Genomic DNA, 20,191 nt, shown 5'->3' with positions numbered 1-20,191 from the left:
CACGGACTGTCTTCCAAGTTGAGCCTGAGCCAACCCAGTGCCTGCGAGTGGGACTCTGTGCGGGCCCTGCTGCTCAGGGACGGGCTGCCAGTCCCCCCGTGGCGGGAGCAGCACCCACTCCCCTCCTCGGGCCGCCAGGCCTGGCCAGCCTCGGGCAGCTTAGGTAGGCCCTAAAACGGCATCTGTGAGGACGCCGGAGCGTGATAAATCGTGTGCAGACGCTGACGTCTTCCCTCACTACGACGCTTGCTGCCGTGACCTTTCGTAAACAGCCTCTATTTCCTCTTTTTTTCTAAAGATTTTATTTCTGTAATTTTGGGTGGAGGGAACCCATGGGCCGGGGGAGGGGCAGAGTGGGGGAAAGAGAGAGAATCCCAAGCAGACTCCTGCTGAGCACAGAGCTAGACGTGCGGCTGGATCTCACGACCCCGAGATCACCACCCAAGTGGAAACCAAGTTGGACGGTCCACTGACGGAGCCACCTAGGTGTCCCTCTTTCCTTAAAGGTTCAGAGTTTCAAAAGCCTTCCTCCCAATGTCTGTGACAACGTGAGGCCGCGGGAATGTCTGCGCGGGCCAGAGAGGCACAGGCAGATATGCAGAGACTTGAAGCTCAGGGAATCCTGCCGTGTTACCCCAGGATAATCTTCCACGGATTCATGGTCAGGACTTGGGTGACTTGGGATCACTCCAGGACGTAGACCTACAGTGTTAGGATGAGTGAGACAAATCACACTCGTACACAGCCTGGCAGACGCCCAGCGGGGTGTGACCACGTGTGCAAGGACCCACCCAGGCACAGGAACACTGAGCCCCGTGGTCCCACGCCAACAGGGTCTCTAGCTGCTCTATGGCCAGACCCTGTGGGGGCCCCCTCCTGGGCTGGGTGGGAGGCACGGCCCTGAGCAAGGTCTGCAGGACAAGAGGACAGGTATGCAAGTCACCCAGGGCCCGGGGTGTCCACCAGTCAGTGCCGTGGGCCCTGGTTCTGGTGAGCCCTCCAGCCCCCCATCCAGCCAGGAGGGCAGCCTCCTGTGGGTCCTGTGCATAAAGCCCTCTCCCTCCTCATTCTGCCTTCCCCGCCCGCCTCTATCTTTAGGTCTGCCCCTGGGCTCGCCTCCTGCCCACTCTTCCCTTCTGCTTCCACATGCGTTTGGGGCTCCCACCCAAGGTGCCTCTTCCTCCACCCTGTCCTGGGCCTCCTGCCTTTCCAGGGTCTCTCCAGGGCGGTCTGCCCCCTCTACCCAGCCGTGGGGACCTGCTTGGTCACCACCACTCTGCAGTGGGCAGCTGGTTGCCCCGGTCCGTGCAAACGGCTCTTCTCATCGCCCTCCGGAGCTGGCATCAGCGTCTCCCACCCGGATGTTACCAGAGGCTTCTCCGTTCCTGGGGCCACACTCCTTGTTCCTCTCAGAAGCCTCTGCCTCTTGAGCTGCCCTAAGCGTGGCTCGAACCCCACATCCCACGGCTCAGAGCCCCTCCCTCGGCTCCGCACTCTCAGCAGTCCAGGCTGTGGGGCGACTCTGCTCTCCCGTCCCTGTTCCCAGCCCCCCACCCCAGGCTAAGGCTCGGCACCCCTGACACATGTGTCTCCCCCTTGCTGTATGTCCAAAGCCAGCCTCTCCAAGCTCCGGCCCCTGGAAAAACACTCCCTCCTCTGAATCCCTGTGTGTGTTGTGGAGCCAGGAGACAGTCTTGCGAGGATCTTTTCGTGCCCCAGCGCACGGAGCCCAGGGTCTCACAGGGTCTCACTGGGGGGACAGTAGGACAAACATGTTGTCCTCGTCCCTCAGCGCTACGCCGCCAGGCCTCACCCCCGCTGTCCTCGCAAACAGGCCTCTCCTCCGGCCGCAGGGAAGGGCAGAGCTGTGCGAACTCACAGATCTGCCCGCTGCGGAGCGGGGGCCACTGCCTCTTCCGGCTGCTGGACTGCGGCCACAGCCAGCCTGATGCCCCGGGGGGCAGGGTGCAGATGTCGGCCACTGTGCCGGCCACCTGTCATCCCTGTCACGAGGTCTCCACCTGCGGACAAACCACGGCTCATGCGGCGGGGCCGCGCTTACACACAGAGAAGTCGAGGACGGACTCGGTCCCACCAGGGCCGGGATGACAAAACTCAGGCCAGAGGCACCAGGAATGAAAGATGGTCCTGTCCTGAGACCTCAAAACCACGGCTGCCGGCTGGAAGACAGGAGACACTGGTCCACGAGGGCTGGAGTGGGCCGTTGGAACCCCTTATCCAAAGAGGTGGCTTAGGCAGGACGCGCTGACAGTTAACGACGAGATGCAGGAGAGGTGAGGCTCCGTCCCGGCTAACAGATGGTGGAGTATCAAGGAACTTCTTCCCTTTGAAGCAGACTTGAAAGAGGAGAGAAGGTCTTTTCTAAAGCATCTTCACCCTAAGATGCCACACGTCACTTTGTAAAAAGAGCATCCGAGTGGGACCGGGGACCTGGGCTCTGTCTGCCGCAGCCTGGATGCCGTGCTCAGAACGCTCTCGGGTTTCTGCACTTCGATGCATCTCGACAGGGCGGCTGACGATTGTTTTCCCGATGAAGACTCGGCTCCCCTGCCAAGGGCTCGGTGCGCATCTCCCTGCCTTGTCCCAAGACGGGGCCCTGCACCACGTCTCGGGGCACAGCATGCTGGGCGCCTTCCCTCTGCCCTCAGCACCCAGTGAGATTTGCAGTCTATGCCTGACAGGAAAGGTCTCTCCAGCAGATGCTTATGTGCCAAGAAGCTGAGGAGCCCTGAGATGGGACCCCACGCCTAATGTGAATGGGGCCTGCGTTTGCTGCCATGACAGAAGCCATACGAAGGCCACATGAGTTGGAAGGGAGACCATGGGGCTCGGCTGGATGGGACTCCATCCCAGGGCTGAGCACAGGACACAGGAGGCCCAGCGGAAACCAGGACCAAGGTCACGGAGCAGGACCGCTGTGCGTAAGAAGCTTACGGCGAATGACCATAGTGCTGATCACCAATTAGCTCGAGCAAAAAACACCCATTACTCTGGGTCATTTTCCTGTCCATCCTGTTTCTGCCTTTACTCTGAGGAAAGATAACCTCAGTCCTCAGGCATCTTCCTATCATGGTTTTGGTTGCAAGTAAACTGATGTTACTGTGAGTTCACACTCGGGTTCCCTCTCAGAAATCCTACTGTCTCTCGACTCCAAGCCCTGCCATCCCTGCTCACCCACAGCATTGCCACTGGGGACATGATTCCCCATGGAATCACGTGGGGAGGACCACGCCCTGACCAACCTCTCTTCACGCCTTCTGTCCTGGGAGGCACTGAATAAAAACACGCTGCGGCCGCTGATGACAGACGGAATCTGCAGGTGCGTCGGGAAAGGACAGCCTTGTTCTCACTCAGTCTGTGCCACAAGCAAACACTCAGAACCAGGGACCCTGGCCGTGGAGCATTCCAAGGCAGTCCCTGCACTGGTGCCTGACTCAGAAAACTCTAGAAAGCCTTGCAACAGAACAGCTCCTATCTCCAAGTCCTGGTCAGGAAGGACAGCAGCCTGCGCGGATAATCAAAAACAGGCGAGATCGAAAGCCAGCTTGAAGGCGAGGAGGTCGTGTGGGAACGGAACCCGTCCTTCACGCAGGAACACAAGCCCTGTGCTCGTGGTTGTGGGTCCCGGTGGCCGAGGGGCCCAGGAAGAGACAGGGGCTGTGTCTGCCTCACAAGCGCTCCCATGCCGGCGGGGGTGGCGGGGTGGGGTGGGCTCTGGAGAGGAAAGGCAGGACAAACTCTGGGTCGTGAACACTGCACAGGAGATCCCAAACATCGGTGGACTTAGAACCCAGGCTGCCAGGGCTCACTGGGGGAGAAACCCAACTTCCACTGACCGGAAAAGCTGCAGAACTCGCCCCTGCTGCTGCGGGAATCGGGAGGAGGAGGAAATCTGAGCTCAGGGGGCCACAAAGCAGAGGCAGAAGCAGCGGGGATGGTCGGCCGGCCGCTGGGCCGAGACTTGGCTGGTCTTAGAAGGAAGGACGCAGAAGCCAACGTGGTCCAACCAGGGCAGCGCGAGTCCACTCCGAGTTCCCTCCTGTGATTTAATGGGCATCAGGTTATAGCTTTCTCCTTCCAAGCAAGATCAGTGATCACCGTGCTGCCAGGTGTGCAGAAGCCCTATCTGCTAGAAATGGGTTTCTGGTTTATGATTCCTGATAGGAGTCTGAACACAAAATTTAATTCAGGTTAGAATTTATTTCAGTGAGATTCATTTCCTCTAAAAAGTAAATTTTAAGTCATTATTTTCAGAAAACTCAATAAATAATTATTGGTTATTTAACTCTCTAAGGCTACCAGCTGATTTTAAGGAGTTTAGAATTAGGAGAAATCTAGTTTAAAAAAAAGAAAAGAAAAGACCCAGTACTAGGAGGGAAAACAGATCAGGCTCTTTACTTATCGGCTCACAGAGAAGTCTGGATCAGAACAAGGGCCAACTTACATCAGAGGGAGAGTGAAAGGGAAGGAGCAGGCTTTGGTATCGTCCTGACCCCGGAAAGGCCGCTGCCTTCTTTGCCGGACTGCCCGCTGACATCCCGAGCGGCTCCCTTCAGACGCATGTGGACAGACGGCCGTGTGCGCCCTGACCTGGGTGTCTGCTGAGGACCGGGACTAGCAAGTCACCAACACGGGGCGGGCTCTTCAAGGACGCACACTCCGCAGGGAGGAGGACCACCTCCGAGCGGAGGGCGCACGTGACGGCAGGGCTCTACCTGGGCCCCTCGGCAGAAACAGGCACCCCAACGGGCAGGCATCCAAGAAGAGGTGACACCCTCCCCCTTGATTCCCGGGAGGGAACCCATTCATGAAACGGCCTCGTTCCCTTGTGATGAAGCGGTGCGGAGAAGGACTGCGTGTAAAATGGGACGTAATCGCGTCTATGCTGTGGGACACGAACACAGAAATGAAGCTGTGAGAACGATGTGATTGGTCAAACGATTTCAGGATCAGTGGCTGGAAGCCCACCGTCAAACGCTGCTGGGATGTTTTACTCACAGGAACAAACGCGGTCACTAGAGCGTGGCTCATAAGCTACCCTAAGAGGCCAGGGGTCTGGGACAGACTAACGAGATACTACACAGCTCTTAGCAGGGTAATTACACCAGCAAAGGACCGTCAGCAAGTACACTGCTGAAGTCAAAACCAAGAAAGGAACCCAACGTACAGACGGGCGTAAGGACATAGGGTACGACACTTCCATCAGCAGCAGGAGAGAGCAGGGGCCATGTGCATCTCCCCTGGGCCTCACGTGGGGAGGGCAGCTGCCTCCAGGGAACTGCACGTCTGCAGTGGGAAAAGCTGTCATTAGATGTGTTTCTGAACGGGTTTTTTCCAGGTGCATGTTCGCTTAGTTTTTTAATTTACATATAATGTATTGTTTGCCCCAAGGGCACCTCACTTAGTTTTTAATGTGAAGATTCTCATTAATGTGTTCAGCAAAACCTTCAGCATCTTTTTAAATGCCAAGCGCTGCGTAAGACTTGGGCTGTGACGGGAACAAAATGTCGTCTCCCCCTTGAGGACAGCGTGGCGCAGGGCCAGCACGGCACAGGACAGCGAGCTGCGGTCACAGAGCCATGCTGCGGAGAATCTGCAGGGACTCAGCCCCGCTGAGCAGCCACTGTCCCGGAACTGGAGACACTTCTCCCCGGTGCACCCGCTTTGTTCCAGACTATCTGGGGACACCTGTCACAGCGGCTGCTGGACGGAGAGACTGCTTCCGTGTGGAAGGAGCACGGAGATGAGATAGCATCTTTTTCTGGAGCAAAGGCTGGGCAGGAGTGCCAGAAGCCTCCTTGGAACACTGGGGGCTCCTCAGCTGTGACACAGGCTGCTGTGGGCACTGCGCACCATGGCTGTCCTGCATCGCTCCCGGGGGACTCGGGAGAAGGGAGCCATGCGAACGTGGCTCCCAAGCTGCCCGAGTGCCGGGGGGCGGCCACGTCTGCCGGGGCCCAGAGTCCCGAGCCTTTGGCAGGTCTCCTTGCTAACCTGCCAGCTTGCAAGTAGGAGACTCCAAACCCCTCACCCTCACCACTCTTGACAAGTAGATCAAAGTCAAAGAAAAGGAAGTTTTTAAGTCTAGCACCTCCCATGGCCCTGGTCCTAAGCTAACATTCACCACCCTACCCCCTTCAGCCGTGCACCTGAACGGGACAGCTCCAGGTGTGGGGCTGTCGAGAAAACACGGGTCCCACCTATGTGGGGGACCAGGCCCGCAGGCCCAGGCCACAGGCCCTCCAGATCTAGGTGTAAACCACAAAGTCCCACAAAAGTTCCTCTCCACTCTGCGCAGGCAGGAAAACTGGGCAAAGCCCGACTGGCTGACTCATTCCCTGCCTGCCACAGGTCAGCACAGGCCACCGCCAGGGAACAGGGCTGGATTTTCACTCTCGTTTTAGGCACTGGTGGCCTCACAGCACCTCATACATCTATTAGGAGGATTAGGTTAGTCTTATCGGTGAGTCAATATTAAACAACAAAGCCCTAAATAGCTCCTAAGCTTTTCTTATACAGTGAATTCTTTAAAAGGGTTTAGAACTGAAATTGTCTTCTGTCTGGATTCCTGTGTTTGCATTTGCTTTAGACCCAGCGCCCAGGAAAAAGAACTCCTATCAGATTTATCCGCGTGACCTCATTAAAATGAAAGGTAGTTTTTCCTTGTTTCTGTTTTCACAGCAACTTCTTAATCCTATAGGATTTAAAAGCAGACACTACAGACCTTCTCACTTTTAATTCCATGAAGCAAATGTACACCCTCTTCTCGCCGGTCAGAAAGCCTTCACTTTCGGCTCCTGGTTTCCCTCATCCACAGTATCTTTATTCTGGTAACGCATTCCTATTTATATCTCTGGCATTTGAGCCATGCATATTTCAACGAGCAAACAGAAAAACGGACTTTAGAACACAAGTTGTTCTCCTTCACAGAAAGCCGAAGGGAGGCCCAGGACACAGTCACATGGCCGCTCCTCTCCTGAAGGCGGGTGGCCTGTAGCAGGCTCTTCCTGTAAGCCCGAAGGTAAAATGAGTCACACGCAGGTGTTTCTGCTCTAGAGCTAATATTAATAATAAGAGCCTTCCATAAAAGAAAACATCCAAGACAGATGCTCGTCACTGCAAGAAAACTGAGCGTGTCTTTCTGGACTGCTCCAACCAAGGAAGACTGTATACAACCTTCATCCCAAACTACCATGTTCTTTCTGCTCCAGCTGATGTCATGGCGAACCAGAGATTTTCAGAGACTCTGCCCTTAGATGTCGCCATCCCACTGTCTGATGTGGATCTCGTACAGATCGCCCCTGAGCCACTCTGAACCCAGGCAGGAGGTGCCTGCGAAGGAGACCTTGTTGAGCATTTAGGGTGTCCGAACCCCCCAGAGGTGCGTCCGATGGTGGGGAGAGGCCCGAGGGGCCCAGACATCCCGGAGAGAGCAACCCGACAGCTCCCGGGCAATGTCTGCCTGCCCCGCAGGAGGTCTGCCTGTCTCCTGCAGAACTTTTTTTTTAAAGAACTAGTTGCAAATAATAAACTGGAATATTTTAGGTAAAGTCTACATTTCTGATATTTTCTGAAAATAGGAAGCTGGGCAATTTGGCACCTGCATTTCCTCACAGTAACACAGTAACTCCGAGGCTTGCACGGAGTAGCTGCCAGTCGCCCCCAGCATCCCCACGGCCCCCCGCGTCGGCTCTGCCCAGCCACAAGGCCATCAGCTCGCCCTGGGCCAATACCTTATTCTCATGAAGGGTTGGTCAGGGACTAGGGGTTAGACCTGTGTCTTTGGAACAGAGTAAAACCAAAAGGACATTGCTCTGAATGAACTAATGCCACACTCCATCTATGTGAGAAAACCAGTAATGAAGAATCTTTCCTATACATTTAAAAGCCCCTGAAAGTGGCCTGTTTCATAATGGCAGAAAACTTAGCTTCCTGAACTAGCCCCATTTCGCATCACATAGCACCTGTCGGGCAAGCCACAGGCACGGACCTACAGATGCCCCTCCACGCTGCTCTGTGCACGAGCCAGCCAACCCCAGGCCTACTGTGAGGAGAATCCGCAGAGGGAAAGTCGCGAGCCGTATGCTATTTTTTAAATGTTAAGTGTTTCTTGTTGCCCACTGAAATAGTGCCAGTGTTCTATTTGTTAACAAAATGTCCTTGATGAATGTGGGGAGTAAAGAGCGACAAGAAAGAAGCATGAAGTATTCCCAGAGTTTTTCCCTAAAGCATCAGCTGTGAGGGCATCGAGGGAAGGGGAGCTGTCGCCCAGGTGCAGGCTAGGACAGGTGTGCCGCTGTAAGGACCGGTCGACAGGGACAAAACGGAGTACAGCGGGGTCTGCAGTTTCATGACGGCCCCGTGCCAGCGGTGTCGGCAGCCTCTTCCTCCCTTCCCCATTTGGGACAGTCTGCGTGTGCCCGTGGCTTGTGGCAGAGGCTGGGAAGTATGGCCTAAAGAAGGCAGCAGGAAATGGCTGCGTTCAGCCCCACAGAGCCCCGTGAACCCTGGAAGATGAACCCCGCAAAGACATGGTTCTGTTCACCGTGGCTCCAGGAGGACAGTTAGTACCCGTGAGTGAATGCCACTGTGGGCAGCCTCTGGGCAGCCTCTGAGCACACCAGTGCCCGGACCACACAGTGACGGCGTGAGGGGTAGGGTTCTCACTCCCCACGCATCTTCAGATGGCCGAGCATCACCTACTGAGAATGCAGCAGACAGCGCGCTGGCCCACCTGTCTCTGAGCTGGAGATATCATGGATGGTGCTGCTGGGCCTGGGCTCACCAGACGCTCACCAGAGGACTCTAAATTCTGGCTCCTGTCTGCACTGATTTTTCCTAAATATCTTAATGTTCGCTGAAGGGAACGGACCTCAGTGGCCACGATGATAGCTTTGTCTTGAGGCGCTGGCTAGCAGGACCTGTGTCTCATCTATCCTCAGAGCTGGCTAATTGGTCAGCTCATGGCTTTGCACAGGGTGGACGCTCAGCCCACCTTAGCCATGGGGTGAGCCACATCATCTGCCTCTTCCTGCTCAGAGCTCCCCTAGATCATTTGGAAGATGTGGCCTTGGGACCATGTACGCACTGCCAAAATCACAGATCTTTAAGGCTGCAGAGATCTCATTTTTCAGCTGAGGAAGTAGAGGCTCCCCAGGGGACTAGAAAGGGCACAGGATGCCCATCTTAGTAGTGGTCCGAAGCCGTCCTGTCCCGCGTGGGGGCCCCTGGCTGCTGTGAGGACACGAAATGAGTTGGGTCCTCAGTGTTTGTGCTGTAAGCGCAAATCAAATCCTCATTCCTAAGACTTAGTATAAACAAATTCAAAGTTTCTTATCAATATTTTATATTGATTATAAGTTGAAATAATAATGGTTTGGATATTTTTGGATAAAGTATATTAAAATTAATCTCCCCTTTTTTCACATTTTAATGGGGTAACTAGAATATTAAAAATTATCTATGCGGTTCACCTACTATTTCTTCTAGGCAGCACTGGTCTAGAACAAAGCCCATGTGCGTAACTTCTGGTCTCAAGTCCCCCTGCAGGACACCAGCCTGTTTTAACACGTAGTCTTTGATTTCACTTTTTGTCTTGAAAATGAATGAAGAAGAAAGACAAAAGGTTTTTGCTTCTGTTAGAATGTGGGTGCTATCACTGAACCTTCTGAATTTACAGACTGTGAATGTGCCTAGCCAGAGTACAAACGGTTCCAGCGTGTGCAGTTTGACCTGGAGAAGGTAAAGTGAGCAAATCTGCTGTATTCACAATAGGTCTGTCTTCAGGAAAACAAAAGTCTCATTTCCCTGTTTGATTTCTGGTGTTTCCACATTCCTAACTGGACTAAAATCATCTGGGATGTGACTAAAATTTTTAAATGCGAGAAATCAGATAAAAATACTCATTCCATGGATAATGGAGTTGCTTTTGCAAAGCATAACAATGCTCATGAAATTATTTTAGTAATTCGCTCTTGTGTCAAACCACGGGTCCTGTTACTGGTAAGGGTTAAGGCTTGAGGAATAGGGCGGCTGGGGATGGACAGTGGGGAGTGTGTGCTGTGGTGCGTGCTGTGAGATGCGTTAACTCTGACGATTCACACGCCTGTACCCCTGGGGCTAATAATACATTATATATTAATAAAAATAACTTTAAAAAAGTTTATTATGGGAAGGATTCCCTGGCCCCCAGCAGTGGAAACAGACCTTTTTTTTTTTTTTTTTTTTTTTTTTTTGGAAGATGCAGGTGACTTTAAAACATCAATTTTCAGAGTGAGGGGGAGCTATCAGCCTGCCCGGTTTCCCAGCTGAGCCCCTGTACTCACCAAGCGGCTATCTTACCTTTGTATTTTCCTGTTTGAGTCCTTAGAAGCTCTGTGCATTTTGTCTCTTCCTCCTGTATTTCCAGATGAAATCGACATTCTGGGTGAACACTGTTCACCTGGTCAAGGTTTAAAAAAAGGAAGTAACTAAAAATTTCACCATAAGAGGAAAGTCAAACAACACTTCTACAAAACAAAACAAACTGCTCATGGTTCTAAACTGCTCCCCAAATAACACTCACTTAAAAGCAATCACCTTCATATTTCTGACATCATTAAAAAAATCACTTTGTAAAAGACTTATAACACAAATATAAACCTAACAGAATTTTTTTCTGAGCAGAAAACAACTTACTAACATAACTAACGTAAACAAGTTAACAACAACTTAACATAACTAACATGAACAACTTCCTAACATTGTATTTTGTTTGTACTAATTTGGCAGCAATAGAGTTTTTTAATCCAATGATCTTTCAATATTTGAGTCCTTCATTCATAGCCCTTGATTTAATTACAGTACATACATGTGTACTCTTAAGACTATTCTTAATGACCACACGCTAGCCCAGACGCCAGCCCGCCTCATCTGCGGACAGCCTCTGCACTTGCTGGACAGACCTCTAATAGGATAACCTTGTTTGCAGAGCCCGAGGTCACTTCTGAAAGTTTAGAGTTTGGTGTGAAGAAGATTTTCAAAAAGATTAGAGGGTAAGTATGGAGAGGAAGAGAGGGAAGAGCGGTATGCCCCCCGACCAAGAGGGGTGATTTCTCATAGTGACCTGTCGCGGAACTAAAGCTGTGGGACAGGGGTGGGGGCAGTGATATCGCCTGTGAGCGCTGGCAACAGACAGAGCCCCACACTTCAGTCTTGGAAGAAAAGAGTCTCTGAGCTTTTATGAAAATCCAACGTTCTCTCTTCTTTATTTCTCCCCATCCCAAGTATTCGTACTGCAGGCTGGAGCAGCACAGCCCTGCTCGGTCTGAAGAAAATCTTACTTCCCCTGGGAGGCTGTCGTACTCTGGGTAGGTGACGGCCACCTGTGTTCACTGACCCTACTATCCAAACACTGGATATAACGTTTCTAAACAGAATTAAAAGAAGTAAATGCTGATACTTTTGCCACAATTACCCTCACTTTTAAAAAGATACAAAGTGTCCTCCCCCGCCCCATTACTACTGGACAGCCACCCACTATAGAACCTCCTAGTTTCGGACACACTGTACTTCTCCTGTATGAACAAGTCCATGGTCTTTAAATTTTAGAATTGGGAAAATTTTGTTCACTTTACAAAATGTTTGTCAAGGGATAAAAAGACGCTATGGTTCCTGACATTGTTGAACACGCAGAGCAACGACTGACTGGGACACCTTAGGGATCAAAGCTGCGTTAGCCGGAGTAATCCTGGTACTTGTGACGACCAGCTCTTTCAAAGCATTAATGACTAACAAGGGTCTTCTTCTTCTTTTTTAAAGAAAGATTTTATTTATTTACTTGACAGAGAGAGAGAGGGGACAAGCAGGCAGAGCGGCAGGCAGAGGGAGAGGAGGGAGCAGATCCCCGGACCCTGAGACCGTGACCCGAGCCGAAGGCAGCCGCCCAGCCCCACTGGCCCCCCGGCGCCCCTAACAGGGTCTCCCTAAGCCCCGTTCCTCCGCAGGACAGACCCGGTGGCCTTCAGCCCAGACGAGGGGCTTTCGTCGGTTCCCACGCCCTCAACAACGAGACACAACGTCCGCGGCTCCAGCCCCGCGATCCGGAGGCAAGACGGACACACGGACGGACGCGCAAGCCCGGCCTCGGCGCGGGAGGAGAGCAAGAACCGGGCCGACCGTTCCTCCGGACACAAGGCAGCGCTCTCGGGAGCCGGAGAAGCGGGTCGCGCGGTCGCGAACCACCCGGTGCTCGGGCGCCCCGCGCCCCCCGCGCCCCGCAAGGAGCCGCGACGGAGGCAGCGGCGCGCGTCCGAAGGGAACTTGGCCGAAACACGAAACAAACACAAAGCAGCGACGAGACCCAGGAGGGGACGCAGCGGCGCCCGTGACAAGGCCGACTCCGGTCTCCCTCGGGGGGACATGGCCTCGCTCGGGGCGACGACGTGACCGCCCCGCGCGCCCAGCCTCACGCCCCCGGGAAGCAGCGGCCAAAACAGCGCCTCCTTGACCCGGTCCCGCTTCCAGCAAACCGGGGACCACGCGGACGGGACCGACAGCCGCCCCTTCCCCGCCCGAGCCCTCGTCTGGCCCGCGGGGGAGGGTCCCGGGGCTCCTCCGACCACCCCGTTCCCGACCCGGACCCCCGACCCGGACCCCGGACCCCCGACCCGGACCCGGACCCCGACGAGCGAGGATCCTGGGCCGCCCGCGTGCCCCGCGCCCGGACGCAGGAGAGGAGCGTCGCGGGCGGGAGCCGCGCCCCAGTCCGCGGAGGGAGGACGCGCGTGGGCTGCGGGAGCGCGGGGGCCGCGGACGCACTCACGGGGGCGAGCAGCCAGCCGCAGCAGGTCAGCAGCGCGGGCGGCAGCAGCGCGGGCGCCCTCATCCCGGCTCGGCGGACGCCAGCATGGGCCGAGCGCGCACCCCCGCTCCGGCCCCGGCTCCGGCGGTCGGAGCTCCGCGCGCCCTGCAGCTGCCGCGGGGCCGCCGGAGCGCGTGGGCAGGCCGCCTGGTCCCCCCCGGGCCGCCGGCCTGGCTGCTCCCCGCGCCCGGCGACTCCGCCCCCGGCGCCCGCGGCCCCGCCCCGCGCCCCTTCCTCCCCGCGGCCCCCCACTCGCCCTCCGCCTCGCTCCCAGCGTCCCCAGCTCCTCCCCTCCCAGCCCGGCGCGCTCCCCGCTGGGCCCGGCGCGCTTCCCCCTCCGCCCCGCGTCCCCGCCCCGCGCCCGCTCCCACCGCGCACCACGTCCTCCAGCCGGCCCGCGCGCCCGGCGGCTGTCGGAGCAGAGGGACGAGCGCAGGCAGGCGAAGGGCTTGCGGTGGCCTCCAGGCTGCACGTGGAGAGGTCAGCGGGAGAGCGACTTGGGAGTGACCCTCTTTGGGAACGAGGAAACGGCTCTGGTCGTGGACCGCCGCGGGTTTGCACCTACCTACGTCCTCCTCGTCAAAAAATAAGCTGAAGGCGCCCCCCAAAATGTCCAGAAACCCAGTCAGGTTGGGTGTGCTGCCTTCGAAGCCAGTGGGGTTGGGTCGGGGCAACTGAAACGTAAGAAGAAAGTTGGGGTGCGTTTGGGTGTGGGCGGACCCCGCATGTCGGCGGGTCCTGCCCAAGCCAAACCAGGAAAGCCATTTTGTCCTCCCGAGTGGCGAGTGGCCAGTGGCGAGTGGCGAGCGGCGAGCGGCGGCAGCAGAGGGGCCCGAGATGGAAATGCGCACATCCGGCAGCATCCCCTCAGCTCTGAACACCCCAAAGGATTATTTCAGCGCTAGAGCTGGCTGCTATCCAGCAGATAGAAAAGCACCTAGAAATGCAAAATGAAACGGGTAATTTTTGTTGTGGTGTTAACTTCCCGTGCGAAAATAACTGCTTACACGAAGCCTAGAACAAGAAGAGGACGAAGTACCCCCTCGCCCTCTACCCAGATTCAGCTGGGAAGTGGCACCCCCTCGGCTTTTTATCACTTGTGTCCTCTCTGACCACCCTACCCCCCCCTGTATCAATTAATATCTATCAGTCATCTGTCTGTCATCCGTCTAGCAGTCTGTCTGTCATCCGTCATTCTCTCTGTGGGGGAGCAGTCTTAGAGGCCAAGACCAGACGTTCTAGGTGGGTAAAGCGTGTGGTCTAGAAGCGTGCTGACCTTGGGTCCTATTTGATAAAGATCCCTTTTACTCACTACTCAACCGGTGACAAACCAACAGACTTCCTGAGTGATATGCCCATTTGTAAATGAGAATAATGACACTTGCCTTCTCCCTTGGAGGGTGGCTGTAGGAATCAAGATCATGACTGCGTCCGTCCGTGTTTTGCTGTTCCTCAAAAGTACTACCCTGGGTTCAAGGCAATGTGTAGGAGTTCGTGTGATGGGAAGTAAGTGCGACCATAGTGAGACCTAGGCTAATGGGAGAAGGAGACGTTGACTGCCTTTGGGAGGCCCTGGAGGAGAACATGCGACTGGTTAGGAGAACGGTTACGGGTGATCAAGGGTGGAGAGAGGCAGCATCTCAGAAGCACCAGGGAGCCACGAATGTGCTGAGAGCATCACAGACATCAAGAAGTATGGCCCATTCGTGAGGCTGGAGAACGTGAAAGACTGTGTTGGCCCGAGGGAGGGTAGAATCAGTGTTGTGTGCGTCCTGCTCCCTGACACCTCTTCTGACCACACCTGCCCTCAGCGCCCGCACCTGACTGTGTTCTGAGGCGTCTGGGAGAGGCTGTAACTTTTCAGCTGCCCTCCCCACCTCCTGCCTGGACACCCCTTCTGCCAGCTAGCTCCCCCTTGCCCACACAGCTTACCCGGCCTGGCACTGTTTTTGCCAGTGGCTTCCCTGGGTTTTCCTGGCTCAGCTCTGAGCCCACGGTGGAAGCTGAGCAGGTCAGAAGCCCAGAAACCCATTGGTTTAGTGAAGGGAAGCTTTAGGGCTTTGTGGTCAGAAGAGAGTGAAATAGCTCAAAACTAAATACTTTCCAAAAGAGAAGAAAAAGCTTTGAATACTCATAACTCTGAGGTCCTTTCAGTCCTTCTGCCAAGAATAGATGAATAACTCAGGACCACACCTGTTAGGGCGGAGGGTCATGGCCACACTGCACGAGGCCATTGTTAACTTGGACCTGTGAGGAAACTCACCGTTTGCTGTCCTGCAATTTAAGTGTCTTTTAGAAGCCTGGATGCTAGAGGTCCATAGAATGCACACTTTCTTTTCCCGCCTAAGAAAGCCTTGGGCTTTGGGGAACACTTCACGTCATTCATGAGCTCACAGCGGTGTGTTGGGGAGAGCAGCAGAGCTCACAGGAGTGCCCTTCCGGACCCAAGCCCTGGCCCCGCACCTCTCGGGTAGAGCACATGTCCCTGGCCCTTCGACGCCCTGACTCTCAGGGAATCCTGGAGCACAGCTGCCGCGTCGCCTAGTATCAGGAGGCTGCGTCAGCTCCCCAGGCTATGCAGTACCGTCCCCAAGATGCGCATGGCCTACTTCTCAAGGGATTCTGAAGATAGAAATCAAACATGAGCCACGGAGAACACTCGCACACATTTTTAAAAGTATATGCATGGGAAGTGCTGCTTTCAGGATGTGCCCCCCTCAGCCCCAGACCGGCCTGGGCTTCCTGGGTGCACAGATGCAGTGTGGACTCAGGCTCAGGATGGGTCAGTGGGATCTGGGCTGCTCGTCTGTGCAGGCCGTTTCTGGCCCTTCCTATTTTCAGCCACAACCAACCTATTCAATGAGATGGATTCCTTTGAGTAAACTTCCCTTACGCCTGTGGCTTTGTGACACCCTGGCAGCCCTCGGTTCTTTCTGGTGAGGATCTCTTTTCTAGATAGAAAAGGCCCAGTGCTGTGGGTTAGCAACACCTTCAGCTGCTTAATCTAAAATTCTCACTTCCCTCCTCCACCCTAGCCCCGTCCTGCACCAGCTGGAACCCGGGGCCAGAACCCAGTGCCGGGAGCTGTGCACAGCACCATAGGGTAGGAGCCTCCCCTCCCCGGACTTACCCGCACACCCTTCTGCACTGCAGCCCGGGCATCCTCCAGAGGGCGGGTGGGAAGCGTCAGGAAGCCCTACTTCCCCAGCACAGTGAGGTCTGCAGGCCTCCTGTGCTCCCACTGTCCTCAACACCCTACAGCTGTTGCCCCTGGGTGCAAAGGGTGCCCCTCAGGATGGTCTCCCTTCCACTGGGATCGCCTTTCCTCTCCAGACCATTTCTCCTGAAAGTCCGTCTGAAGATGGTCCTTGGGAGGCGACAGCTGACTAAGGAGACAAAAACGTGACCTTTGTTTTTCAGACAGAGGCAGCCAGCCAGATGCAGCCTCCTGTTCAGACTTCCCAGGCGTCAGAGTCACGGCTGCTTCCTTCAGAGAACACAGGCCGAGCTCCCCAAATGGGTCTTGAGGTGCTTCACCTGGGTCGGGGGAGAGGAAGCACCCCAGCTCCCTGGTGGAGCAGGGCCATGTTGAGCACAGTGGGGTCTCCCCTAAGTCTGCCCTGCTGGCCTCCTTCTCTCATTCAGCTTGGAACAGAGCTTGGCAACCCCCCGTCCATGGCCTAGCATCTGACTTTGAAATGTGGGCTGCTCCTCACAGCTCTCTGGCCTTTGGGTTTCAATGGCTGAGCCACCCTCAATGTTCTTCCAGCTCTGCTGAGCCTGGCCCAGAGACCTTCAGAAGAGGGTCTGTCCCTGGGGAGGCCGCAGAGTAAAGGAAGCATGGTAGTGTGTGTAAGCCGCACCTGGAACGTGCAGTTTTGTAAACAGCTTCGTCTGCCAAGTAGTTCACGCGCAGCAAACCTGGGTGGGAGGAAAGGGCTCCTGCATCCCGTCACCTTTCCAGCCAGTGTTCTTTTATTCCCTTTAAAATTATTTTTATTAAATCATACATGGACAGCAGCTTCTTAGCTCTACACATGTATCTACGTTTTTTTAAAAGAAACATCCTGGCTAATAGCTTTTAAGATCTTTAAAAAAAAAAAGATTTTATTTATTTATTTATTCAACAGAGATCACAAGTAGGCAGAGAGGCAGGCAGAGAGAGAGGAGGAAGCAGGCTCCCCGCTGAGCAGAGAGCCCGATGCGGGGCTCGATCCCAGGACCCTGGGATCATGACCTGAGCCGAAGGCAGAGGCTTTAACCCACTGAGCCATGCAGGCACCCCAGCTTTTCAGATCTTTGAGAAAAATCTTTAAAAAGGTTTCACATGTCACCTGAAACCTACAAATTCAGCATTATCAAAGGAGGAATGCTTCTACACTCTTTCTTAGTTCTTTCTTAGTTCTTTACTAGTGTGTAGCCTTTTTAGGTAGGCTTCTTTCACATACCAACCTGCATTTAAGGTGCCTCCGTGTTTTTCTGAGGCTTGTTAGCTCAGTTCTTTCTAGCACATTCCACTGTCCATCTGTTCCACAGTTTAGCCACTCACCTGTTGAAGGATGTCTTGGTTACTTCCAAGTTTTAGCATTCTGAGTAAAGCTGTCGTCAATATTCATGAACAGATGTTTTGTGTAGACATAAGTTTTCAGCTCACTCAGATAAATATCTAGGGGTGTAATTGTTGGATCGTATGGTAAGAATATGTTCAGTTTTGTAAGAAACTGCCCAGCTCTTCCACAACGGCTGCACCGTTGTGTTCCCACCAGCAACCAGTGTGAGTTCCAGTTGCTCCACTTGCTGGCCAGTGTTGGGCCTTGTCAGTGTTCCAGATTCTGGCCATTCTAGGAGGTGTGTAATGGTATCTTATTATCTTACTTTTATTTCCCTGAGACCATATAAGGAAGAGCATCTTTTTATATGCTTATTTGCCATCTGTATATCTTTTTTGGGTGAAGTGTCTCTTTCAGATCTTTAGCAATTAAAAAATGTTTTAAATTTAATTTAAATGTTAAAAAATTGTTTTCTTACTGTTGTTTTAAAATATTTTTGGAAGTTTTTGTAGTCTAGTCCTTTATCAGATAGGTGGTTTGCAAACATTTTCTCCTGGTCTATGGTTTGTCTTCTCAGTTGCTTAATGTGTCTTTCACAGAGCAAAAGTCTTTAATTTTACTAAAGTCCCACTCACAGTTTTTTCTTTCTTGGATTGTGCTTTTGGTGTTGTATCTAAAAAGTCATCACCAAACCCAAGGTCATCTAGATTTTCTATTTGTTATCTTCTAGGAGTTTAATAGTTCTGCATTTTACCTTTAGGTCTATGATTCATTTTGAGGTAGTTTTTGTGAAAGGTGTAAGATATGTGTCTAAATTCAGTTCTTCTGTATGTGGATGTACTCTTGTTTGTTGTTCCAGTAGTATTTGATGAAAAGACTGTCCTTTCCTTATGAATTCTGTCTGTTCCTTTGTCAAAGATGAGTTGACTGTTTTTGTCTGGGTCTATTTCTGGGTTCTCATTCTATTCCACTGGTCTATTGTCTAGTCTTTTAACTGTCTTGTCTTTTAACATAGTCTTTCAACGCTGTCCTGATAACTGTAGCTTTAAATTAAGTCTTGAACTCTTAATAGATTTGTATTAGTCCTTTGAGTCAGTTCTCCTTCAATACTGTGTGGCTGTTCTGGATCTTTTGCCTCCATATAAATGTTAGAATCAGTTGTCCATATCCACAAAATAGCTTCTTGGCATTTTGATTGGATTTGCATTGAATCTATAGATTAATTGGGGAAGAACTGACCTCTTGACAATATAGAATATTTTTATCCATGAACAGGGACTATCTTCCCATTTATTTATTTCTCCTTTGATGTCATTCATTGAATTTTGTAGTTTTTCTCAGGTAGATCTTGTACATATTTTGTTTGACTTCTAGCTAAGTCTTCAGAGGTTTTTTGGTGCTAATGTAAACAGTAAGTTTATCTTCCAGTTGTTCATTACTGGTATATAAGAAAGCAACTGACCTTTTTTTTTTTTTTATTTGACAGAGAGAGATCCCAAGCAGGCTCCCTGCTGAGCAGAGAGCCCGATGCAGGGCTCGATCCCAGGACTCTGGGATCATGACCTGAGCTGAAGGCAGAGGCTTAACCTACTGAGCCACCCAGGCACCCAACTGACCTTTGTATATTATCCTTGTATCCTGCAACTTTGCTATAATCACTAATTGGTTGTAGGAGATCTTTTGTGTTGTTGATTCTTTGGGATTTTCAATCTAGACAATGATGTCATTTGTGAACAAAGGTAGTTTTATTTCTTCATTTCCCATCTGTGTACATTTTATTTCTTTTTCTTGTCTTATTTCATTAGCTAGAACTTCCCTTATGATGTTGAATAGGAATGGTGAGAGGGGATATCCATGCCTGCCTGATTTTAGCAGGGAAGTATCTAGTTCCTCACCATTAAGTATGATATTAACTGTAGAGTTCCCTCCCTAGCCCCCCAATCTTTTTTAAATTGAAGAAGGTCCCCTCAATTCCTACTTTATTGAGAGTTTTTATCATGAATAGGTGTTAGCATTTGTCAAATGCTTTTTCCACATCTATTTTATGTAATAACATGATTTTTTTTTCTTTAGCTTGTTGATGTGATAAATTATATTAATTGATTTTTAAATGTTGAATCAGTTTTATATACCTGGAACAAATCCGACAACTTTGTACAGTATAAGTATTTTTATAAATTGTTGGATTTAGTTTGCTAATATTTTGTTGAATATTTTTGTATCCATGATCATGAGAGATATTGGTCTGTAGTTTTCTTTTCTCACAATGTTCTTGTCCAGTTTTGGTATTATGGTAAAGCTGGCCTTATACAGTGAATTAGGAGTAGTCCCTCTGCTTCTATCTTCTAGGAGAGATTGTAGAGAATTTGTACAATTTTTTCCTTAAATGTTAGGTGAAATTCACCAGTGAACCCATCTGGGCCCACTATTTTCTGTTTGGGAAGGTTATTATGTATTGATTTAATTCATTTCATAGATACAGGCTTATTCAGATTTTCTATTTCTCTTTATGTGAGTTTTGGTAAATTGTGTTCTTTAAGGAATTATTTCATCTTACCTAAGTTATTGAATTCATGGACATAGAATCATTCCTAATATTCTTTTATTATCCTTTTAATAGTGATCAGTAGTGATGAACTTGCCTAGAAGTTTATCAATTTTATCGAACTTTACAAAAGAACTAGCTTTGGGTTTCATTGATTTTTCACTAATGTTTTCCATTTCATTGATTTTTGTTCTAATTCTTCATTTTCTTATGTTTACTTTGGACTTAATTTAC

At 51.9% G+C, this 20,191-nt stretch overlaps 1 protein-coding gene across 1 annotated transcript in view; it reads right to left on the bottom strand.

Annotated features, from left to right (window-relative positions):
* The window catches only part of VIPR2 (vasoactive intestinal peptide receptor 2), a 53,932-nt gene extending 40,966 nt beyond the window's left edge, over positions 1–12,966 (bottom strand). The window contains exons 1-2 of the mRNA XM_059395987.1: positions 12,824–12,966; positions 10,363–10,462 (exon numbers count right to left, since the gene is read on the bottom strand). Coding sequence (XP_059251970.1) covers positions 10,363–10,462; positions 12,824–12,886 — 163 coding nt within the window. The 5' untranslated portion in view covers positions 12,887–12,966. The remainder of the gene's footprint in view (positions 1–10,362; positions 10,463–12,823) is intronic.
* Between the last annotated feature and the right edge of the window lie 7,225 nt (positions 12,967–20,191).

Source organism: Mustela nigripes, chromosome 4, assembly GCF_022355385.1.
Source record: "Mustela nigripes isolate SB6536 chromosome 4, MUSNIG.SB6536, whole genome shotgun sequence".
Taxonomy (NCBI): Eukaryota; Metazoa; Chordata; class Mammalia; order Carnivora; family Mustelidae; genus Mustela; species Mustela nigripes.
The sequence above is the reverse complement of the archived record's forward strand: the minus strand, read 5'-3'. Positions and strand labels throughout refer to the sequence as shown.